At 39.3% G+C, this 25,705-nt stretch overlaps 1 protein-coding gene across 1 annotated transcript in view; it reads right to left on the bottom strand.

Annotated features, from left to right (window-relative positions):
• Nucleotides 1-2,692: 2,692 nt before the first annotated feature.
• Nucleotides 2,693-25,705, bottom strand: part of KLHL4 (kelch like family member 4) — a 37,791-nt gene continuing 14,778 nt past the window's right edge. The window contains exons 2-11 of the mRNA XM_058814039.1: nucleotides 21,593-21,763; nucleotides 20,587-20,723; nucleotides 19,881-20,077; nucleotides 16,818-17,030; nucleotides 15,585-15,771; nucleotides 12,018-12,242; nucleotides 9,944-10,106; nucleotides 7,098-7,310; nucleotides 5,063-5,234; nucleotides 2,693-4,321 (exon numbers count right to left, since the gene is read on the bottom strand). Of these exons, the coding sequence (XP_058670022.1) occupies nucleotides 4,262-4,321; nucleotides 5,063-5,234; nucleotides 7,098-7,310; nucleotides 9,944-10,106; nucleotides 12,018-12,242; nucleotides 15,585-15,771; nucleotides 16,818-17,030; nucleotides 19,881-20,077; nucleotides 20,587-20,723; nucleotides 21,593-21,763 (1,738 nt within the window). The 3' untranslated portion in view covers nucleotides 2,693-4,261. The remainder of the gene's footprint in view (nucleotides 4,322-5,062; nucleotides 5,235-7,097; nucleotides 7,311-9,943; nucleotides 10,107-12,017; nucleotides 12,243-15,584; nucleotides 15,772-16,817; nucleotides 17,031-19,880; nucleotides 20,078-20,586; nucleotides 20,724-21,592; nucleotides 21,764-25,705) is intronic.

Below are 25,705 nucleotides of genomic sequence, written 5' to 3'. Positions count from 1 at the left end.
AGGGCTTTGCAAGGACTGAGGGATGAGAAAAGTTTCATCCAATTTGCTGAGGAGGAGGAGTCATTATTATGAAATGGATCTAAGAGTGTCATGTGTGCCCTGAGTGAAAAATTAATGGGCAAACATCAAGCAACTCTAAGGAAATTCACACTGAAATATCCTGTGTGGAAAATGTACTGTGTGTGACCCTGTAAGGGAAAAATTCTCGTGTTACTGCCTGGATTGAGTAAATTCTTACTAAGTTCCTATAAACTGTGAATGGAGGCTGTTCACTCCTCGGTTTGTAAAATTTGAAGACACCCAGAACTGATCAATTGAGGTTGGGGTTTAGTGTAGCTGTGTTATGCAAGAAATAAAAAAAATATATTCTATCAGGGATATAATTTATTTTTATTGTGACTATAATTTATTTTTATTGTGACTATAATTTATTTTTATTGTGATGGATTTAAATAGCTCTAACACTGCTTTCCTCCAAGTGTCACTGCCACTGTGGGAGGGATTTTTCTGGGCTTGTGCTCTTGGCCTAAAGATCTCCTACTAGACAGAGACAGGGTTAAGCTGCACCTTCAGCCTTCCAGAACTGATTTCAGGGGTAAGTGGTATCCCTGCTCCCCATACATCCTATTTACATAAAGTGTCATTGCTGCTGCAGCTCGTGTAGATTTATCACCCAAACCTTAAAATTCTCTTCCTTTCTTTCCTTCCACCTTCCTGTTAAGAGCCCAGTTTCCTTTTGTGGAGTGCTGGTTTCCTTTCACATGGCTTTTCACTGCTGTACAAATAATATGGAAAAAACCAAAACAAAACCCTTAAAGTTCAGCACTAAAACCACCATATCCTTCCCATCCTTTCCCTTTTCCTCATACCTGTATTTATCTTGGTGCTGTTTCTATTACAAAATGCAGCCTTAAACTTGAAATTGGAGAAGTGCATTTGCCACTTCAGCCTTGCCACAGAAATGAGAGCATCTCATCCCGTAACACACACATGCAAATATTCACATGCTCTGCCTCAGAGGCTGTGGTTCATGCTAGGAAGAGCTACTGAATTTATTAAACTGATAAATGGAACTGATTTCTGAAAGCTAAAACCATGACATTTTTTCTGCCTTGTGTTATTTTTTACCTAAGCAAACCTCATGACACGATTTCTTTAGAGAGCTGTAAAGAAATACAAGAAGTGTTCTAATACTCCTTGTGAGCCTTTATTAAATTACAGAAATGGCAGTGTGTATTTTGAGAGGCATTTAAGGAGATAGTTTATATCTAAGTGTTTTCCCTAAGTGTTTCCTGTCTTCTTTACTGACAGAGCATTTAATAAAATTTGCAAGCTGAGAAGGGGACAAAGGCAGGAGAGTTCTGTGTCACCTCAAAGATTCTGTGTGTTTGGATTAAGGTGCTAGAGACTTGAACAGGTTTTTGGAGATGGGCTTTTATTTATAAACCTCTCAATTAGCTCAGGAGCCATGGCTGCTTTCTCTCACTTGAGGCTTCTGCCTTCTTTTTCCCAAGAAAACTTCAAATTCCCTGCAAAGCCTTAGTGGGTCAGGCCCATTGGCATTGTCAATCTGTCAGTCTGTCCTGATGTGCCTCTTGCCCATGTTGGCATCAAGTTGCACAATGTATCATTTTTATTGGAAAAATAAGCATTTTTGTCTTATTTTTTTATTTTAAAATAAAAATAGAAATGTGGAGAGATTTATTAATAATTGGTTAGCTGAGAAAGGCCACGCTGAAATAATGCCGCTGGTTAAACTGAGAGAGAAAAGCCAGCAGTCAGCAAGCTAAAAGGAAAGGTCAGCAGTGACCTTGCTGCAACATGAGGAGAGGGAGTAGAGATTTTCCTGAATATATCCTGAGAATATGTGAAAAGTATCAAAAGTAGAACCATAGGAATGCAGAAGTAGGCGTAGGTGCTGATATGTAACTGACCAATCCTGAGCTCAACTTTTGCAATATGTATGAAGCTCATTATTAACTGTATTTAACCCGCCGTACTGATCAATAAAATTGGGCCTATGATGATCAAACGGACGTCTGGGTCTCCTTCCGTCGACATAGAAATAATTCATAAAATTAATATATTTTTTAATTTTTATTTTTATTTTAAAAATGAGCATTCAATACCAGTGTTTTCCAAACACATGGGGCTGTGCTGGTTCCGGGAAGCAGGGTGTGCTGTTTTAAGAGAAAAGCATGATTTATAGCTTGAGTGAAAAGCAGCAGGGACCCTCTCCCTGCATCCACACAAATCCTTATTCACATAAAAGATTGCACGTGGCTGTTGCAGGGCCGAAGCAGGATGACAAAGAATAAGGGAGAAATGTTAGAACTTTTATTATTAATGTTTAAAAGTTGGTGTTTGCTGCAAGAAGGTGCTCTGGGTATGTGGACAGAGAGCTCCCCTATGGACAGGGAGAGAGGAACAACTCCCAGCTCCCACTCCCCAGTGCCACGGGCAGATTCTGTCTGTGCTCGGCCCCTTGTGTTTGCTTCAGATCCTTCATCTGCTGGGAAATTAAAATATTTAATGATATTCTTCTGATGTGAATTCTGGAACCCATGAGCTGGTTTTCTTTACAAGGGGATTTTTGTGCATCTTTTGTTCTTTTGGAGTACAAAAATGAGATTGATGCTTCTGTGTCTTCTAGTTTTGAAAGCATAGTCCAAATATAAAATATAGTCCAAAATTTCTTAGCAGAGAAAGTAAAGTTTATTTGAATGTAGCATGCTATATATAAACATAATTGATTTTTAAAGTTAAAAATGTTCTTTTTTTTTATAAATATGCTTATGAGATTTTTTTTTTTCCTTAGAGGCATTCAATAAGTTTAATACTATAAATTTGTTTTAAAAGAGCATATTGCTAAAATCTGAAACCACAGTATTCTATCAGGAAAGTTGGCCTACACATTCAGAGATCTTTGTCTCTGTCCTGAATTTTCTGATACTGACAAAACATCAACATAACAAACACTGAGGTGGATACTGACCAATTATTGTGCTTTACAGCATAGAATATTTTACATACATTCTTTTTTCTAGAATACACTTTCAGCATTTTGAAAGTATAAAAAATGAAATTAAAGCAAAACAGTAGAAATTGGCACACAAAAAAGAAAATATCATGCAAGTGGAATATTATGTGCTGTTCTCAGGTGATCCTTTTCCTGTTTGTTCTTGATTTTCATCATTCCACTAATTCCAGATAGAACATAAACAGGTTTACAGAAATGGTATCTAAAGTTACACAGTGGGTGTGGTTTATTCCTTACCATATTTCTACTGTACATGAGAGAAAGCTGGTAATCTTCAGCTGAGGTCAAAGATTGTCATATCAATATGATATAAAAATTTCATTTTGTAACTTATGTTCAAGGAATGTAATCACGTGATTGTTTTAAAATTTAATGCATGGTTATTATCCCAAGAATAGTCAGGTTAGTTTAACACATACTGACAGATGGTTAGTGGGCAAAGAGAAATCCATGAGTAACCTGACACAGAGCAGCATTAAAATATCACAAATCTATGCACTGAAAATTATTGCAAATTATATTTGCATTATGCTTTGACAAGAGAGATTTCTTTCTGCTGGCACATAATAGGATAAAGGTATCTTAGCCCTACTATTCAGTTTAATACACTGCAAAAAAGGAAATTCTGTCACAGTTCTAGCAGTGCTGGATGGTAAAGAACAAACAAATTATCTGCTTCTCTGATTTGATTGTAAAGTTAATTTAGGAGTTTAATTTCTGAATATAGAAATTAAGTTGCTTCTGCAGAGAATATTCTGTTGACAGTAATACTTAGGAGTAAATATTTCTTTTTGTGCAGTTCCCTGTTGGAGGTGTTTCATAGTCATTTTCATGTACTTAAAATATAAAAGCTTTTTTATAAACTTTAGCATTCCTGACAACATAGAAAGGAAAAAAAGTTTTTGAATTCTTATACACATCTCTCACTGCTGCAATTTATAAATAACAGATACAATTTTGTGACAAACCTGAACCATTCAAACATTTAAACCATTTTACTGGATTTTACATATTAGGCATAACAAAGTCATTCACTTCTGCAAAGTTTTCTGATTTTTGTGATGCAGGAAGACACTTCTGTGCTGCAATGGTGTGATGGCTCAGGGATCAATATTGTCTGTAAGGGAGGGATGCTGAGGTGTGAGCAGTCTGTACTGTCCTGGAAATGTTTCTTCACTTCTGAGACTCCACTCAGTTCAGTTTCATGGTAATTTACAGTCCTCAGGGCAACTTCACAACAACCACACACGCTCCAGCCCTGCCAATGTTGACAGGAACTTCCTAGAAAGGAAAAGGAAAAAGGACAAGAAAAAGGAGGAAACATTTTTAGTAGCATCTATGGATAGGACAAGAAGAAATTACTTTCAGATTAATAGGAAAGCAATTTGTTTATTAAAACTGATGTAATGCTAAAAAAATTAGGTTTAACTAAGGTATGAAAACACAGTTTGGGCTTTTTGGCAAAATTCAGTTACAAATGTTTAGCCTGGGGTTGTCCCCCTGGCGTGTTCAAAGGCCTCCACATCCAGTGTTCCAAAACCAGGGATTGTTGTTGGTCTTCAAAACCAGGGACTTGTTTCTGGTATTCATTTAACATGAAGACATTTTAGATGGCTGCAAAAGGATCCTGGTAGTGCAGGGATTTCCTTTTGCTCTCAGTGGGGAGGGCCATAAATATAAAAGTTTGGAGGTGCCTCCAGGAGAGGGCATGGCTGACAAACACACCAGCTCTGCCAACACTGAATTCAAGCACTTAAAACCCCAAGTGATTTGTGCAAGCTGGTTTGCTTGTCCATGCATTTCCTCCACCCCTCAGTGTGAAAAGTTTTATGTGGTTATTTTGCAGGGAAGGGGGCTGATATTTTATGGGAGCCCACCTCTAGTATCATACAGTATTTCCTACATCCCGACGCGTCGTTTTTCTCCAAAGCGGCGACAGTTTCCCGGTTATTTGGACAGAATTATCCCTCTCTGCAGGAAGATCCCCTGCCCTTTCTGAGGCACCCCCTGGGCCCCCGTTACCTCTGTCCACTCGTTGTTCTGAGCATCGTAGGACTCGACGGTGTCCAGGTAGGAGTGGCCGTCGTAGCCGCCCACGGCGTAGAGCCGGTCCCCCAGGGGACAGATCCCCACCGCGTCCCGCGGCACGCTCAGCGGGGCCACCGTGGTCCAGGCATCCGTTTTGGGGTCATACCTAGGAAACGTGGGGGTCAAATTCAGAAATATGCGTGGTGGAGGCACGTTTCAGGTTTAAATTGCTGATTTTTGCTTGTTTTCTCCTGTGTTGCTTCTCTGAATGAATACAACTGAGATGTCACTCGGTATTGTGTTTGCTGGGAATGTCTCAACAAAGCCAGGAATGATGCATCTGATTCCATGTTCTCAGAAGGCCAATTTATTACTTTATAATACTATATTATATTAAAGAATATTATACTAAAGATAGCATAACTATACTATCTATGGTGTAGTGTTCTTTAATAAAATATAATACTATATTATATTATATAGTACTATATAGTATAATATAGTACTATATAATATACTAAAGAATATATACTATACTATAGTACTATACTAAAGAATACAGAAAAGATACTAAATAATAGAGTATTATACTAACTATATTAAGAATACAGAAAGGAAACTAAATAATACAGAAAGGATACTAAATAATATAGTATTATACAAACTATACTAAATAATACAGAAAGGATAGTAAATAACATAGTATTATACTAACTATAGTAAAGAATACAGAAAAGACATGAATGCTAAAAAAGATAATAATGCGAAAAAGAATTATTGAATGCTAATAAGATAATATTACTGAACACTGTATTCAGTAATATTATCTTATTAATTAGTAGATAATATATCTTATAATTATTAAGATTATATTACTGAATGCTAAAGAGATAATAATGAAAATTCATGACTCCCTCCAGAGTCCCGACACAGCCTGGCCCCGATTGGCCAAAGAGTCAAAACAACTCACAGCAGAATCCAATGAAACATTCACCTGTGGGTAAACAATCTCCAAACACATTCCACGCAGGAAGCAAATCAGATAATTATTGTTTTCCTTATTCTCTGAGGCCTTTTAGCTTCTCAGGAGAAAAATCCTGGGCAAAGGGATTTTTTCAGATATTGTAAATGCCACAGTTCAGTTTTTGATTTAGCCACTAGAGGGGCCTTCAAGCACACAGAAAATGCTCCTGTTTTCACTTTTCGATTACAGACTCTTTGTTTCGGTTACATTAAGCCATCAATAGATTTTAAACACAAATGGGAATTGAGGGGATGATAGCATGGCCACCAGTTGACTCAGCAAAACTAATTTCAATATATTCTTATTTTCTTCCTCCCTAAAGCCTTTGGTTTTCTGTTTATTCTCAGAATTAATGTTTTCATAGAAGTTTACTATAAAAGAAGTTAAATATCTTGTGTAGTAGCTCTAAGTTTCTGACGTGAAATGCATGGCAGCATCTTACATTAATATTGATTTTATTTCTGATTTATTCCAATATAAATTGCAGTGAATTGCAGGTAATTCCTGCTTTACCCCATTTAAGTAAGAACAGAATTTGGCCATTGTTGCTCACAGCAGGGTTTAACACCTGCTCAGTTTTCCTTCCTTTTCCCCAAATGACAAGACTGTGTGATATTTCTTATATTTTTATATCTTTTATCAGTATCAGTCAAATTACTGGAACAACTTAAAAGTGTTTCATTCCTACAGCATATGGCACAAGCACCTAAACCTGAGTCCTGGCATTTGAGAAATAGGAAGGTCACACGTTTAACTTGTCTCAGTACTTCAGTTCCTTTTACCTGGCTCTTGGGTAGGTCAGGCAGAAGGGAGGAATTTGCTGCTGAGGTCTAATTCTTTCGTTATCACAAAAGTATTGGAAGTCAGTTTTTCCTGCTCAAAATATTATTTCAAAAAGGCGGAATATGTTTTACAAACACAACACTCCAACTATGAAGAGAATCTATTCTAGAATCCCTTCTCGAATGCGAAGAGAAAAGGAAAAAAAGCAAAATGTTTTCCTACCTCTCCACGCAGTCGGACAGGCGGGAGCAGTGGTTGGAAGCGGGAGCGTCGTGGCCTCCCACGGCGTACAGGAACCCGTTGTAGGTGGCCACACCAACACCTCCCCTCCTCTTGGACATGGAGGCACACAGGCTCCACTTGTTTGTGTGGGGGTCAAAGCACTCCATGGATTTCAGGCAGGAGCTCCCGTCTCGCCCACCGACCGCGTACAGCCTGCGACAGCAACCCGCAAGCAGGAAAACAATTTCAGTCTCTACTCTCCCACTAACGAGAATTTCATCTGGCTGACTTCATTCAGAACACTTTACAATTGTCATTATTTGGTGCGCTCTGAAACTTCCTTTGCTCAAAGGCAAACATGTTAGATGTTCGCCATCTAACAGAAAGACATTTTAGATGAAGTTAAATTCTTCACTTACAATGGAAATGTTCAAGCAGCCACACATGAAAATGAAGCTTAAAAATTCATGTGAGGTTCTCTAAATGTGAGCCAATAGAAAGAGCTGAATTGAAAGATGCTGCATATGTTTGAAACATATGGTGGCATTCCCGGGGACAGGGTTACAGAGTATGATATATTATTACATTAAAACTTTTTCCTGCGCAGTTAACTTTAATAACTTGAACAGATATCAAAAACATATATAAAATATATAGTAAATATATTTTCCTCTGAGTCTGTATTTAAGAAAATCTGCTGGACAGAAGGGACCACCTTGTGTCATCTTGTTTGTTCAGCCCAAAGGCTCTTAGCAAACAGAGATTTAAACAGCTGATGTTGGGGCAACATGTAAGAATAAATTGTGGTAATCCCCGTTAAAAAACATTGGGGGAACTTGTAGGAATAAATTGTGGTAATCCATATTAAAAAATGTCAGAGGGTTGTGGCTTTTTGTCAATGAATTTTGCAAAGCCTGAACTTGTTTCTGGTCTCAAGCTGACTTGGGTGCTGCTGGACTAGGATGGAAAGTAATAGAAGATGTGTTCAGGTGTTGAGTGTGCTGGTTTTTCTGCTCCCTTTCATACCTTTGTTATTGTTTTCTGCCATGAAATTTCATTTATGTAGTGCAGCTTATTAGAGAACTAGGGAAATGTGCAACTTGCCCAGAGTAAACCAGATCAGCTGAATTTTCCTTTAGAAGTGCCTGTTTTATTCCAGAGACTTAAAAATCTTTCCAATTTCTCTGGTGCATATTTTAACTAGAATATTCTTCTATTCACCATTAGAATAACAAAAAATCCCCAGCTTTCTCTCTCCTAGTGTTTTTTCACTTGATAAAATTGAGTTTGGTTTTGCAGTTTGTTGTCTGATCCATACAAAACTTAAGGCTTTGATTTATTTTCTTTTCACATCATGCCATTGATACAGCCTGCTTGTTTACACAGCTTTCACAGGCCAAGGAAATCTCTGTATACACAAAGTGATTGGTTGGGATCCTTTGTTTTCCACAACATGTCTCCAAACACGGTGGTGTTTCCCATTCTCTGAGGAAAAGACCAAATATAGCATCATTGACTGATGTTTTCAATGGAGCATTTATTGGTCCAAAAGTGCTGCTCCACAGATATGCAAAGGCTTTGCTGGTGGGGTTAAACAGGAAAAAATATGGTGTGGTTTAGGGAAACAGGAAAAGGAGAAGCATTCTCTTGGTTGGAGCGCAGCAGTAGCACTGAGTGATGAACATTTGATCTCCTGCTATGCCAGAAATTACATCAGCAGCCTCACAGACGTGATTTAAGCCCTGCTGGAGACAGTTTGTATCAGCAATGATTGAGAACAGAGTCAGGATCGGGCTGATTTCCTCTCTGACAAAGTGGTTTCCTGCATGTTGCTGCTGTGGAAGGCACCAGGAGGAGTTTCTGGTTGGGTTTCTGCTGAGAACATTTCCTCTGAGCTATAGCAGGGACCTGGAGAGGCACTTCTGCCTCTACAATTTGAATCCTGCTTGCAATATGAATCCAAACCCCCAACTTGCATTTACAAACATCCCTTTGCTGACATCTTTGTTTCTGCTTTTTCTCCTTCTCTTTTTTGGGAATTTACAAAGAGACCAGGGAAGCCAGTGGCAAAGGCTCCAGGTAAAAGCAGTTGTCTGCCTGTAACTGAGTGTTCCCAGCCCCTACAGACTGCTGAGAGCTTCCCACAGGGTTAAATAAGAAATGTTGGCTCAAATGGTATTCTCCATAACCAGAGGCTTTTAACAAAATTTTTGTAAGATCCACAGTTGTCTGTTCCCATGTAAAAGGGCTTGAGTGGCTTTAGCATCTTAGCAGAATGCTTTGGTGCATTAACACTTGATTTTGTGTATTTAACCAAGAGATGGAGAGTGGAGCAAGTCTGGACTGGATAAGATTTAGAAGAGACTGTTTATTCCATACATAATTAATAAACTCATCTCCTTTCCATCAAACACCTCATACACCTTTTTAAAAATTGGCTGTGAATTTCTATGACAAAGGAAAGCCTTTGTTTCCGTACACATTAAGTCTATTTAAACACAATTATTTTTAAGTGTAAACATAAACTCGGAACATTTTTTAAAGTAGCTGATTTTATATCCCTGTATGTTACACTCTAGGTAAAATTATGGCGTGCATGTAATGACATTTTCACATTGCTATAATTTAAAAAGGCCGAAATGTTTTTGAAACCTTACTGCAAGCCTGCGATCAATTTACCACACAGCAGAGGAAAGGCTTTCCTTTGTTATTTCTACGCATTGCATTTTTCTCTTTGTTTCCTCGAGATCATTAATAACCATAAGCCTGAAAATAAAATTCGAGAAGCTGCACTGGCAGGGAAGGGAGCAAATGAAAGCCCAGAGAGAGGTTTTCCTGTTGCATACTTGCTGTTGAGGGCTGCCACCCCCACGGTGCTCCTCGGGGTGGACATGCTGGCCACGTAATTCCACTGCCGCGCCTGCGGGTCCCAGCGCTCCACCGTGTTCAGGTAACTCCAGCCATCGTGGCCTCCAACTGCGTACATTGGTCCTTCAAGCATCGCTACTCCTTCAGAGATAGAATTAGGGACACGGAATAGAATTAGGGAGAAATTATCTCCTGGTTTCGGTGACCAGCGGCGAATTCATTTCGCTAATTCCCCGTATGCAGATAAGCAATTTGGGCTGGTATTAAATGATCTGAAAGCTGCCTTTTCATTTGGAAGAATAAATAGAGATAAACAAGCACTTCACATACAGTGCTCTTCTAAATAACCATTATCTTTTGCCAAAAGATTAGAGGAAAGCTGCTTTAGTTCTGATGTTCTCTTCTTGGACTTTTATCTCTGTCACTTCTGGTGACCTTGCAAAAACAAATTTGAGCCCCTAACTGGGGAACGATGTTGTTCTCCTACAAAAAGGCAAAACTCGAGTCAGGCAATGAAAAATATGCCCAAACCAGCAATGTCCCCTAATTCTGAGCCAGCTGAAGCTCTGTAGTGCTGCCAGCATGAAGCCTGGTGGGTGGGTAGCTGGCTGTCCTTACTAGCCAGAGCACCACAACATTTTAATGCCTCTTGGGTGAGAGCTGGCTCCTATCCTATCCTCCTGGCTCCTGAAGCACAGGAGAGCCAGCTTGGCTGTCACTGCAAAGCTCTGGGTGGACAAAGCCTGGCCCATTGTGCTTCTCCAGAGCAGGGCTTTGGTGCCTTCCCTTTGGGAGCTGCTGCTGCTCTTTGCTCCCTTTGTTAGGCAAGGAAAAATGTTTCAATCTAGCTGCTTAAAAGTTTTCTAAATCTGTCTTTCAGGCCTAAATATACATGGCCTGATTTCTTCAAAAGCACCAACTGCACAGAATCTCCCTGAAGGTAATGGGGACTGTAAGAGTGAGGCAGCTTTGCAAACCAGGCACAGATTGAAGCAAAACTTTGGGCTCTCCAATTTATGGCTGTGACCTACTTGTTGGGGACAATTATGCCCCTGCAGTCAGGAATTATAAATATTTCAATGCAAATTATTTCATCTGTTTGGTCTTCTTCCCCTTTGCCACCTACTAGTGTTTGGTTTCATAAATTTGGTGCTCTAGCTGGTAAGAAGCCTCCATGATCCTTTCTCTGTCAAGCAGTGGAGAAGGTGACATAGGCCACATTGTTTTGCCAAATAATTCTGGATCAATCTTCCTCTATTATCCACAAAAATAGAAATATTCCATGGTATTTGAACTTACTGATGATTTCAAGCAATACCTGTTTCTGTAACTTAAGAGAAGCCAGCTTTTTCACAAGGCCTAGGATATATAAATTCAGAAATCATCATATTCCCTCTGTTACAGTCTACTCATCTCTAAACGTAGCCTTATTTTCTACAGTTCTGGAAATAAATTCTAGATTTCATATTCATATTATTCCTTCAGTGTGAATAATATTAAGGATTATTTTGCAGTAAAAAAAACCATAGATACTAAGTCACTGCCGAGCTCTGTAAAACTTCTTGTAATTACAACATTAGAACTGGTGAAGTTGTACTTATTTCCATACACTCTTTTCTTCAGTGTGGGTGATGCCCTGATCTGAGTTAGAGAGGTGGTTGATACCTCTGGGTTTAATTCATAATTTATAAAAAAAATAATAAATAAAATCAGGTTGTTATTGTATTGTAAACATATCATTTGACCATTAAATCATGTGAAAAGTTAATTATTTTCACTATAGTTTATACAGCAAAAATAATATATATAGTTATATAGTTTATCTTTTGGAATTACCTACCAGCAAAATTAACCCTGGAACACCAGTGCTAGTTAGGTCTATACTAATAAAATCATAAAATTATGGCAATTGGCAAATCTCTCTTTGAAAAACGTCCTCTACGAATATTTCTGGGAGTCTCTGCGCACTGTTAGAAGTTTTCTCAGCAGTGCTGGAGTGGATCGAGGCCCTGTGTGTGTGCTGGGAGTTCGCAGAGGCAGAGCCCCTCTTACCCAGGCCGTGCCTGTGTGTGGACATGGGGGGCATCACGGTCCAGGCCTTGGTGACGGGGTTGAAGCACTCGACGATGTTGGAGGTCTTGAGCCCGTCCCTGCCCCCCACGATGTAGAGCTTGTTGTCAATCACGGCCACCCCAAACTGCAGCCGCCGCCCGTTCATGGTCCCAATCTGGATCCAGCTGTTGGTCCTCAGGTCGTACTTCTCAATTGTGGTGGTGCCTGTGACGAACAGAGACAGCCTTAGGGAGCAGTGCCCAGCCACCAGCAGCCAGCTCAAAACTTGAGTAAATTATAAAATATTGAAATTTTTTGTGTGAGGTTTTGCTGCGAACTTCAGTTCTCGTGTGAACCCAGTGAGAAAGCTGTATTAATTGCATGCGTGGTTGGCAAGTCTAGGAGAATATACTGGTGGCAAGAAATGGAGAATTAAATTGTGGCAGTGTGGCATTCACATTCTCTGGAAAAATTCCCTCCTCCTCCTCCTGGGAGCTGAAAGGCAGGGGGAGAGAAAAGGAAAACAACTCTTATCTCATTTGCTTGTCCTGTGTTGTGCTCATGTGGAATGTGTTTGGAGATTGTTCCATTGGAGTCTGGTGTGAGTTGTTTTGACTCATTGGCCAATTAGGGCCAAGCTGTGTCAGGGCTCTGGAAAGAGTCACAAGTTTTCATTATTATCCCTTTAACATTCAGTAAGTATCCTTTCTTATTCTTTAGTATAGTATAGTATTCTTTAGTATAATATAGTATCATAAAGTAATTAATTGGCATTCTGAGAAAATGGAGTTCTCCTCATCATTCCTGCCTTCGTTGGGGGTGCCCGAGCATTTGCAATATGGCAATTTTTGTAGCACTGCACATTTTGGAGGTGAATTGGATCTGTTGCCTAAATACCATGAGAGTAGAGGGTTTGTGGGTTTGTTTTGGGGTTTTTTGATATTTCTTATGATTACAGTGCCTCACAACAATCTGCTGTTTAACCGTATTAGTGCCTGAAGCATTAGTGATATTAAAACCAGACTCCAGGTATCTGTCTGAGGAACTGGTTAAGCATCTTCAGGAATCCTGTGTGTTTTCCCTTTTAGGATGGAGTCAGGCAGGAGGCAGGGCTGTGTGTGAGTGCACACCTGCTTCCCACAGGTATCTTGCCTGAGGCTCACCTGTGCAGCAGTTCTGCAGCAGCTGCTTGGCTGCTCTAACACACCACACACATTTTCCATTTCTCTCAGGTCACTGGACCTGCACTAACATTTTACTGAAACCCTTCCTTGAGCAGGAGCTCTGCCATTCAGCCTGACACCTCCCCACACCCTGGCTCCCATCACTGCTCAGGAGTGAGCACAATTGCTCCTCCGAGAGCTGCTGAGCACAGCAAGGCCACGGCTCAGTGAGATCCGAGGCAGAATTGCCACTGCGCCCTGGAGCTCAAATTCAGCTCAGTCAAAGGCAACCAGTTGAGGAACACAGAGCTGATTTCTTGTTCCTTGACTGGGATTTGAGACCAGACAAGTGGTGTTTGGGAGATAACAACAGGCAGTTTGTGGCTAAGAAATTACTTTTTACAACAGGAAAACAGCCATGCAGTAAAGCAGAAAAGAAAGGTAGGATTTGGTTTAGAGATCTGTTAGAGATCACCTGATGTACTGCAGAAATTCAGTGAAATAAGAGTTTATCTCATGCTGTCTTTTCTCTTATCTATATGTTTTTCCACATGTATAGGTTGGGAAAGAAACCAGCTCCATCTGCAATAAAAGGCAGAAATTCTGCTTTCTCCCCTTTATTCAGAGCAGCTGGGTTTCTTTGCCTGTTCTTTCCATCTTGTTATTCTGTTTGCTGCTCCTTGCTTTGATTCCTTCTCATTTATTCTATGCTAATACGTGAGTGCCCCAAAGTTCTCCACTTCAAAGGAAATCTCTCACACTAACTAAAACACAGGGAAAATGCAGCCAGGTTTGAGTGTGTTCAGCCATACCCTGTGGGCTGCAATTTTTACAGAGGCTCCAAGATCTGAAAGTCACAAAACCTAACGTGGTTTAGGCGCATTCCCGTTTTTCAAAATTCCAGCCCAAAAGCACCTCTTTGATCTTCTTTTGATCATTGGAATTTGAGATTTGTCCTGGTATCCCACCTGAGATAAGCACAAAGGCAAAGCTGGCGTTGCCTGGTGTCTATCACAGGCAGTGTTATTGCCAGGGGTGGGAGATATTCCCTTCTCAGAGCTGCTCCTCCAGAGCATCCTGGTCTCCTTCTGCTGCTCCTTTATCTCCCAATCCAGCCCAGGCTCCAAATCTGAGTCAGAGCTGTGGAGGGCAGCAGGAGGAGCAGAAATGCTGCTCTTCCTACCCACCAAAAGGCAAAAGTTCAAACAACTGGCTTTGCTCCAAGGTGAGAAGTAAGAGAGGCACCAAGAGGAAGTGCACGTGTTGAGTGAAATAACCCTTTCTTTGCATAACCTTTACTGGGAAAAAATGATTGGAAAATTGTGTTCTTATTTTCTTTAAAGATTACCTGGTTGCCTGATATAATTCATAAATACTCAGTATCGCTAATGAATCTCCTTAATTGCACCAGATTAACTCCAATTTGCTAAATTGTGCTAGGAATGAGTGTTTTCCTGTTGTGCAGGGGATGGATGTGTGTTCTGCACCTGATTTGATTGCACAGAGATAGGGAGGTAGCTCTGCAAGGTCTCTCATGTGGGGAAAAACCAGTCGTCAGCAGCTTTTTGTAAACCATGAAATGGATTATCTTCTTTGTGATTCTATTAAAAGTGAACTCACACAGCTAAAAGTAATTCTGTGCTGTGAGTCGCTAGACTTTAAACTAATTAGAGTTCTCTGGCTCCAAGCTGTGGGTTTGAAGTTGAGGTTCCTGCAGAAAATGATTTAATATTCTGCTTCCTAAATAGAATAGTGCCATGTTTAAAGCTGTAACCTGATTGCAGTTGTGAAAATCAAATAATAGGAACTGGAATATATTTATAATAATTAACTTTCAACTACAAATCTGGGGAAAAAAAAAAAACAAACCCTGTGTTTGAAGTCCTGAAGAAAAGCTGTGTTCATGAAAAATACAAATCTTTGCACCTGGAATGTTCTAATAAGGATTTATCAGCATTAGGTAGGAGTTCTCTCTAGTTCAGTGATGCTTTTTGGTTTTATTTTTCTGCTTCTCTGAAATCCAAGCTTTCTTACTTTGTCAGAATACTGACCACAAGGTTCAATAGTAAACAAATCTTGAAACATTTTAAATATTTACTTTTCCTTCAGATTCAAAATTAAACTATTTTTCACAAAAATTCATGCTAATTTTAATTTTAAAAACCACCATATGACTCAAACTTCTTTAGTCTGCACCTAAATATAACTGTATTGTTTACAAATATGATTCTTACAGGAAGAAAGCACTTTTGAAACGTAGGATTCTGTCCTGTGATTTGCTTTTTCTTCCTTTTTACCCCTAAATTGACACATTCCTATGGGAAATACTTAACCAAATGTCATGTGTTTCCTGAGTGTCTGTAATACGATGAATTAATCCAACCAAATGAACCTGTGGGCTTACCTTTAGTGGCATCCATGCCTCCCACAGCATAGAGGGCACCCACTGTGGATTTCCTGGGCTTGGTGCGAGGGCTCTGCATCATGGAGCGTCTCTCTGGCAGCAGGTGGTACTTCATGGCCTCCATGAGCAGCTTCTGGCACTCCAGGTCGTCTGCAAACATTGGGCTGTTTTCTAGATCAGCCAGGAGCTAGGAAATGGGGGGGAAAAAAGCATCTTGATATACAGCTAAATCATTAAAATTGCATGTACTTGAATAATTGAAGTATTTGTAGCTACAAATATTCATTTTGAGCTCGCCACTCATTTGTGCTTTGCTGGGAACTCTGCTTTAATGCAAGAAAAACTGTATAAAGGTGGAGGGGGAAAGTCTATGAGTGTGATGGCTTTGATTAATCTTTTCCTACCTCTTTCTTTTAACTTTTACTAAAGGTTCAAATCAGAAATTTGTAGTGCTGCACTCTCTATGCAAAACTCCTTATGTGAGTAAATAAATCTACCACAGAGTACTGGATATCTCTGTGATTATAAGATACTAAATATATTTAAAATTAAGTGTTTATGGTACTTTTATATGTTATTCAAGGTAGAATATTTGCAGCATCAGTCATGCAGTCATAAAGTCCTGAACTGACAGTCTCAATATTCTATATGAAATTTTGAGGAAATATAAGGATTCCTCTATGACACAGAGACAGGAGTGTCACCTTTCTGTAAAACAGAATGTCCAGCTCTGGAACTTGATGGATGAATTGTCTCTTCCAGAATTAAGGGACAAGTAATGTCAGTGCTCAGAATTGTCAGCATTCATTTAGGCCCTTTAATATTTGCCTGCTTTTTATGGCAATAAAGAAAGAAGCGTTGTCGCTTATCTGTCCTGCAGCTTGATAAATCTAAGGAAATATCTTTGCATGTTATCTAAATTGCTGTGCTGTTAGAGGGGACCTATTCCAACCCAGCATTGGAACACTTGGCTTTTGGAATAGACTGGCATTTTTTTAGAGGTAATTCTGGGTCTGGTAATTACACTGGCACTGGGAGGGGGGGGGGGGGGGGGGGGGTTTATTTTCATCTGTGTTTAAAAACAATGAAGATATAAAAAAAAAATTAAAAGTGTGTAAAACCACCAACAATCTCCAGTCCCAACCAGAACCTTCCCACCAAGTTGTGCCTGCAGGATGCTCAATCCAGGCATTGCAGCTGGCAGAGCTCCCCGTTAACCCTTGGTGTTCCCACCTGGGGGGGCAGCAGGGGCAGCCTGATGTAGGAGAGGAGCATGCCCAGGTCCTGCTGGCGGCTTTGCAGGTCGTGCCTCACCCACATCATCAGGGCCTGGAAAATTGCCTCCTCGTCCGGCACGTTGATGTCGTCGCTAGACAAGAGCTTGGCAATTTCATTAGCTGGGAGCAAAAGAAATTCCTGGTTTTTTATTACTTCTATGAAGTGCTCCTAAAAATAAAAGAAGATTTCAATGCACTGGTGATTTTCACAGGTAGAAATAGCTTTTTTTTAGATAAGGTAGGCTTTGTGAATGTTTCATTCAGGGAAATGCTGTGGATGTTCTAACGATCATTAAATGTCCTCCTACCATTTAGGGGAGATTTTGGTAGGGATTTTTTGGTAGATTTTTTAAGGGAGAATTTGGTTTCTTTTTGCTGCCCTGCTCTTGCAGAACTGAGGAATTATGCTCATTTTCATACCACCATGCTGCAGATGTCTCTGTCCTGGCTTAGGGACTTGCCACTGGTACTTTTGTTCATCAGTGTGATCTTAGCTCTGTGGCTTGATAGAAATACTATTTGAAGATAAAATGTGCATTTTAGAACTGCCAAGTGGACACTCAGATAAAATGTGTCCCTTCTGTTGCAGATTCAAAGGTTTTGAGCCAAATAAACCAAAACCTTCCAATCCTTTTGCAGCAAGCTGTGCCAGCTGTTGGCTGCGTGTTCTTAGGGCAAGAAAATTCAGCAAAGGAAATTCAGCTCACTTTTCTAGCAGCACTGTTTGGGCAATACAAAGTTGGATAAATCCCAATGAAGGCTCCTCAGCCTTTTAGCTACTGCTGCAATCAAACTCCCCAACTCCAGAAGTTTCTTAAATACCTAGAATCTTTCACAGAATTATTTTTCATTTAAAAAATGTTGTACATTTCAGTTACAACAATATCAGAGTTGATATCAATATATAGGCTACAAATATACATATTATCTCATTCCCTATCAAATTCCAAAGGAAAAAAGAAATTTGGTGAAGAGAGAGAGGGGGTTATGTTACTTGCAAAGAGATGCATGTAGGAATTTATGATTGCATTTGAAATATAATTTCTATGTCTGTACCTAGAATTAATATATCTCCTTTAGGGACCGGATTGAAATAGGACAGTTGAAAAAATTTTAGTAACTGATATTTTATTGTTTGTTTTTAGCAGTTTCTTCACTTTCTGTAACTCTTTTCAAGTGTAGCCAGGATGCAAATTCAGAAGTATCAGTGATTAAAGGAGATGTGAACTTTGGTCCGTTATGCATATCCTGCTTCAATTTGTGACATTCAGAAACAGGGACAGGAAGGCCAGTCCACTTCTAGTTACAAATATAGACCCAGTTGTTTATCAGAACGAGCTCTATCTGCACGAAAAGATACCAGGCAGGAAATTGTTAATTCTCTGCCTCTGTGGCCAAAACATTGCAAGGGAAGGGCCCCATTGTGTCTGGTTTTACTGAATGGATCTGGTGTTTACAGCACTCTGAAAATGGAATGGGCTCTGTATTTACAGGACAACTTTCCAGCCTTTCCCCTGAGTTCCACATATTCACCACCACAAAACAAACCTGAATGTTTTACTTATCCCCCTCCACAATGTTTATGTGTTTATGCATTGTGATCATCTCCTGTTCTCCAAAGGTGTTTTGTAATGGCTCTGCAAGGGTTTGAGACAGATTTTTATTTCAGAGGTGCAGGTTTCCTCTTCTTTTTCCAAGCTGTCAGTAGCAAACATGGTGGGTGGGTTTGTGGTCCAGGTCCTATTTCATGGCAGCATTTTCAGCCTGTTCCATGCCAGAACAGGAGGTGCTTCTAGAGGTGTTAGAAGTTGTTTTCAAGGGAAAAAATACAAAACTCATGCCCAGTGCTGCTGAGTGTCACAGAGTCGTCATGATCCTTCATTTTAGGGTGTTCTTAATTACTCAACTCTCAAATTTTTGACACATAGTTTCAAAAAATAATAAAGGTTTAACTCCTGGGAAAGACTGGAGGATTTAAGTGGTAAAAAAAACTATAAACAAAAATTATTGTCATAATCTCTTTGTTGATTATTGTCTCAACATCTCTTACTGTCATAAAATCATAAATCCAAACCTACAATTTTATTTCAGTTTTGCAGAAATCTGGACCATAATTTTAACCCCATGTTCTCACACTGGTGGGAGGAAATAGGCAACAGCAGAGGGGGATTTCCTGAATTTGGATGAGTACCAAAAGGTTTGGAGCAGCAAGGACAGCACTGTGTTATACAGGCTGAGCAAACCTCTATCTTAAATGCCCCATTTCAAACTCTGACATGTAGAGGGGCGTAATTGCTGCTAAACAGAGCATTCCTTGCTGTGACTGGGAGGAGCACAAGCAGTGCCCTCATCTGCTCATGCCTCTCTCACCTCCTTCAGCAGGTGGACAGGCACAACCCCTGCTGGAGAGTTCTCAGCATTTTGAAGCCTCTAAACTGGTTCTGACATCCTCCCCTAATATTGCAAGCAGAAAGCTGCCATGGGTCTCCCAACAAGTCATTCTTTTTATATCTGTTTAGCTCTAGCAGTTGCCATTCTTTTTGTGTGTTTGGAGCTGTGATAGCACATCTTGTTGCCCTGAATATTTATCCCTAAATTTAGTTTCATAGCAAGTTATCTCACTTCTCTGTTTCCCATGCTCTGAATATTCATTTCTTGCTTTGAGCCAGAGGAGGATTATGCTCCAGTCAGGGACGTGCTTCTTTTTTAGCATTCCAAATCTTCCCAACACATTCTTTATTTTGACTCTATTTATGAGTGTCTCACCTTAAAAGCAGCTTTAGAATCTTCTTTGTGTGGAATCAAAGGCCTGAGCATGGCCAATTGCTGTTTGTCCCTAGACACGAGCCGTGTTAAGGCCCTATTACATTTTTTGCCAGGAGCAGGTACCACTCGTACTGCAAATTCAAATTCACTGAGGCTGCCTTTTCTACAGGGCCGAACTCTGAGGTGGGGAACAACAGAAACGAGTTTTTCTGTATGTAACTGTGACTGCAAAGCTGCCAGCTGTTCACCTTACCATGGTGTAGGTGTGGGCCACCTTGAGGAGCTCAGAGCAGCCCTGGGCATCCCCAAAGGAGCGGATCCCCAGGCAGTTGGAGGGGTGCAGCTGCTTCATGAGGAAATTGCAGCACACCTCGATGACCTGGGAGAGCTGCAGGAGGCACGCAGCAGCCAGCAAGCTCTCTATGGTGTCTTCTTTTAACTCGAGGATACCTGGGCAGTTTTCATTTAGGACAAACAAACAAACAAAAAAAAAAAGTTTTAAGTAATTTCCCTTGTATTTTCATTATTTAAAACCTTGTCGCTCTTTGGCTTTTCTCTGAGATGGCCTTTTTTTCCTTTCTTGCTGAAGGATTCTTTAAGCAGGTATTTTAACTTACAGAATTTGGTGGATTTTGAATACAATGATTTGGACATTTTTATTGGAACTTTAACAGCTTTAGATCTGATCTGGGTTGGTAAAAAAAAAAAGGAAAGAAAATTGTGACTGGGGAAAAAACTTTCCCCAAAACAGGGCTCTGAGTAACCTGGTATTGTGGAAGGTGTTGGGTTTGGAGATGAGTATTTTTTAAATTCTATTCCAACCCAGAGTATGAAAATTCATTTATTAATGAACAAAAATATGTATAAATTTCTATAAATGGAACTTTGGTATGAAAATTAATATATTAATGAAGAAAAGTATAAATAAATTTCTGGGAGCAGCTCTGGGGCAGGGTTACCTGTGTAGGCGTAGCGCACCAGAGCCCTCAGCGCCTCAGGATCCACTCCCTCCATCTTGATCTCCTCCTGCTTTGCTTCCCTCACGTCGTTGGTGAACATGGCAGCAAAGTAATCAGAGACTGCACTGAGAACCAGCCTGCAGGGGAGGCAGGGTTAGCAGAGATGCCTCAAGGTTTTATATTTTATATTTTTCACATTCTGTGCTGCTTTAGTGTGTATTTCTGGGCTTTACATTATGGGATGCTGAGCTCCATGCACAGAGCAGGGAGACAAAACAATTCCTGCTCCAGCTGGGACCAAGGACAAATGACCCAAACCTCAGCCCCAGAGCACAAACCCTGTGGGCTGGAGAGAGAAAAACAAGCAGGGTGGGGCTTCATAAACTAAAACTATAACTGGACAATTAACTCCAATTTCCAAAGGGACCAGAACTTATAAAAGTGTCAGACCCCATGCCTGGTCGTGCATTTTGGGACCATTTTGGTTCATCTTGGGTGCAGCCCTGGCTGGACTCCTGTCCTGCCCAAGGTGGATCCATTGAGGCCTTTTAATAAACCCCTACTTTATTCTTTAGCTCCATCTAGTCTCTGTTCTAGGGCAGCCTTCACAAGGCATCAACAGGACAGCAAATTAGCTCATCATCTCAGTACCAGGCAGAAAATCCAGCTTTATTATGTCATGAACTGTGTGTACAACGGAAACGATTAGCATAGGAGTCAAATCTTGCAGCAGTGAGGAGTGAAGTTAAAAGAGTAATTAGTAATCTAATTTTCTCCCAGAGTGCTTATCTGGGCAGATTTTCTTCGCTGATCTTGCTGTGGTTTGACAGCAGCAAGAAGAGAGGGTGGACAGTGCCGGCAGTTTGCATTTGAATTTTATTGTGTTCAAAATAATAGATATGAATGGTGATTAGCTGGAATACTAATCAGAGTAACTCTCCATTCACAACCAACGATTCATAAATTGAGGCAGAATTTTGGGAATTAGGGGCAGGAAGGGCTGTACCTGTGTGCTGGGATCCTTTGGTCCCCGGCGATGAGGAGCACGTCACAGAGCTGCTGCTGCTGCAGGTAACTCTCCATCTTGCGGAACGTTTGCTCTGCGTGGTTCGAGGACTGGAAAAACTCATCAGAGCCATTGGTGCCCATCCCCAGAGAGCTGCTGGTGGTGGACAGCCTGCCAGGGATGAGCACAGCGTTAGAAATCCATTATAAACCCTGATGATGTTGAATTTATTCAAAGGGCAGCACAGAAATTTTTAGCAGTCCCACAGTCCTGGTCTTACCGTGACTTCTTCTCTTTGCTATCTGGAAGTTTTTATTCATAAACCTGCACATAAACTTTACTGCACTTTATTAAACTGTAAACAGCTGTACTTTATTTCAGTGTGTAGTACTTTATTTCCCCCTAGTAGTAGGCTGTGTAGTATTTGTCTGCTTCCATCAGTTTTGAGTGGATTGCACAGCACTGACGGGATAAATGCAGCCTCCTGAGCACTCACAAACAGAATCTTTAAAAAAAAATCCTGTTTTCCTGTGATCCTGACAGCTAAAATACCTCTTGGCGTGAAATATTGGATATTACATCTTTAGGTGTCATTTCTGATCTCTTCTTACTTTGTCCATTAAATTTCTTGAGTCAATAGTAATGAATCGGAGGAGAATTTAATGAGCATCATATAATTCTAAAGAAATTTCCAAATTAAAATCTCATGGAACCTGTACATGGCCTTTAGAATCTGAATGCAAATAGTGGAGACAAATTAATTTCTCTGCCTTTCACAGAAGTGTACAATATAAACATATTCCTCCCAGTCCAGAATTCTGTTAGCTTCCCCAATTATAGGCAATCCATATTGTTTTTTCAAAACATCATTTCTTACAGCCTGTAAATATGGATTTTGATGTAGATTGAAATACCTTCCTGACACTTCCTTAGAAAAATCTTTATTTTTCTATTCATCTTTTTTTAGTAAATAATTATGCATTTGCTGATATAAATTTATATCTCATAGCTTGAAAGTGCTGCAATATTTAACACTACTTTAGCTAATTATTTAGAAAAACATTTTCTCAGTTTAATATCATGTTTTTTTAGAATGTATAGCACCTGTTTTTTTAAATTTCCAAGCTCAACTGGGAAATAATGACAGCTGTTGACTAAATTTCCTGGTTGTCTTTGATATTGTTAATGCAAATTCATAAATGATTAGGAGAGATAAGGTCTCTTCACAAAATTAGCATATCAAATTTAGCAGAATATTGGATTACATCCACAATTTAACATCTAGTTCAGAAAACAGAGAAATAAAAAAAGGGTAAGTTGGGTTGAATTGATAGTGTCAGAAAATAGAGATGTTAGATCATTCATTTCCAAAGATCATACCTCATTATATAGCTCCTAGAAGCCAAGGGAAATAATTAAAAACCAAACTATAATGTAATATTGAATTGAGACATAGCAGTTTTCCATCCCCTTTGCAAAACGTTTCTGTCTTTATTACAACTTCAAATCCATTTTAGCTTGGCTTAGTTTAGTTTTAAAGAAAAATGGGAAAAGCAAGTTCACCTCTAATATGTTTCCTTTGTCATTTTTGACTTACAAAAACGAATTTGTCTCAGTGTGTTTAATGACTCCACTTTCTTATTTGTTTTCTCCCAATGCTTCCTAGGCAATGACAAAGCTGCAAAATTGGATTATATGCTCATTAGTTTTGTATCAGCTGCTGGGTGCCAAATTCATACTCTGGAATGTTTTGTTATTTACCTCTTAAGCATCCTTTAACGTTTTTCAGAAAATTATTTTTTGAAAAAATTATTTTTTTCAGATTCAATAGATGCACTCTAAGTGTTGTGTCTCAGTACATTGCACTTAGCCTTGATGTTTGCAGAAAAAAATTCAAATAATACTCAGTCATCCCAATTGTAAATAGATAATACTGCTGGGGAAAATAAATAATTCCCCATGGCATGTATTTATTTGTGGTTAGAGAATCATTTCCAAGATAGTGAAAGTCTAATTATTTCATTTAGTCATGGGTATTTTTTTTCAGAAGTTTATTGGAGTCACATTTAACTACACCATAAATACCACTAATATAATTAATTATTTCAAAGGCAAAGGTCTTCAGAGACTGAAAAATACGGGAAGCAAAAGCAATTTCTCCATTAAAATTAATAATATCATTTCTGGTTTCTCTTCAGCAGCTCATTTGAAATGGTAGATATATAATGGAGGGGAAAAATTAAATTCAAAGATAAATGTTTATATATTTTCCTTAGTGTATGACTGTCAGACTCAAATATTGAACTTCAGAGTGTAGAACTGGGTAATGATGAATTAAATTCAGAGATCAAAATATCCTCAAGGAAGGAGTCAGGAAAAGCCCCCTGGAGTCTGGCAGAGGATGCTGAAGGTGTAGCACAGATAAAGATTTATTCCTATAAAATGTGCACAAATTTGGGCAAACAAAAGCTGAGTATTCAGGAATAAAAGTTTCCAAAAGGGAGGAAAAATATCAATGATTTGGTCTGAAGAATCAGGAATCCAAATCGTTTCACGCTATCTTTGTGCTGGTGTTCACTGGGATGAGGAGCTGTAATTAGCATTCTTAATAAAGCCTTAAAACGTGGATTAGCCTGGAGAGATAAATCTATATTTAAATTATTCTGAACTCACTGAGTTGTATGAATTTCATTTCAGGTAGAAACCCAAGTGAAATCACTCCAGAGTTTTCCTGTAAGGATTTGTGAAGGACACTCAAAATATGGTCCATTTTAAAAGAAACATGGGATTTTGAAACAGAAAATATACACTGAAAAGTTGAAGAAATAATCAAAAAGCATTAAGTGTCTGGATGACAAGAAGGACATAAATACCAGCCAGCGTGGCTGGTCACAATGAATCACGTCAGGAAATTGTATTTCATTCTTTTTTTTCCAAGGTACCAAAGCTTACTGGGAGAAAAACATGAATTGTCAGAAGTCATCTCGCCTTCTGGATGACTTCTGACACTATTTCACACGACATCTTCAGAACTGAGCTGGGATGGCAGGTTCTGAGTGAAATAAATACAAGAGGTAGGAATAACTGGTTTAGCCACGCTTGAAATCTGCCAGGGATTCAGTTCCAAAGGCAGAAAAGTGCTGAGAGAATTCCAGGCAATTCCTGCTCCTGATGCTGTTCCATGATGTTATTACAGAAAATCATGTGGTAGAAAGGAGGTTTAATTGTTATTAATATTTAATTATTTTTATGGGTAATTATAGCATATTGTACGGGTTTTTTCCTTGCTATTATCATAGCAAGAAAAAACTTTTTTGGGAACAGAATTTAAATTCAGAGAGGGAACAGGATTTAAATACAGAGAGGCATCTTTGCCCTTTTCTCATTAAACTTCGGGAATTTTTTATTTTTCAAAGAGCTGCTTACACCTCTGTTCAAATAATTACCTGAGTGAAACACAGGGGAGAAAATGACAGGTAACAGCAAGATTCTTCTGGATCCTAAGAAAGCTGGGACTCAAAAAGGTGTGTGGAGGCACAATTTCATCTTTTCTGTAATCAGAATTGATGGCATGAGTTTTGTGATACATTCCAGGCCGACAATTCTTTAAATTTCTGAATTATGTTAAATTAATTTTCTGTCATAATGGAGAACTCTTCACAGTAATCAGCCGAGCACTCTTCATTAATCAGTATATAAAGGATAAATCCAGATTTCCTCATTATTTAATTAGAATGCAATAACACATAAATGCCATTTATTTGCCATATCATTTTTAAAATTCAGTGTTTTATTAAACCTCATTCAGTGTGTCTGTGGCCAAAACCAAGAAGCAAACCTGATGATAAGGAAGCTTAGAAGCACAATATTGCATGAAAACAAGGTGATTTATTGGAGTATTTTAATTTTCTTGGTGTAGATGAGGCTATTATTTACATTTTTGAGGTTATTATTTACATTTTTGAGGTTATTATTTACATTTTTATGGTCACCACTTCCTGGGTGTTTGTTGAATGTGCCTGTTTAAGATGCTGTGATATTGGAGAAATTCAGTTTAACCGAGTTCAGCTGTTGGTGTCATTTATAGGTTTGGGTTTGGGGTGTCCTCCCCGT

Source organism: Ammospiza caudacuta, chromosome 14, assembly GCF_027887145.1.
Source record: "Ammospiza caudacuta isolate bAmmCau1 chromosome 14, bAmmCau1.pri, whole genome shotgun sequence".
NCBI lineage: Eukaryota > Metazoa > Chordata > Aves > Passeriformes > Passerellidae > Ammospiza > Ammospiza caudacuta.
The sequence above is the reverse complement of the archived record's forward strand: the minus strand, read 5'-3'. Positions and strand labels throughout refer to the sequence as shown.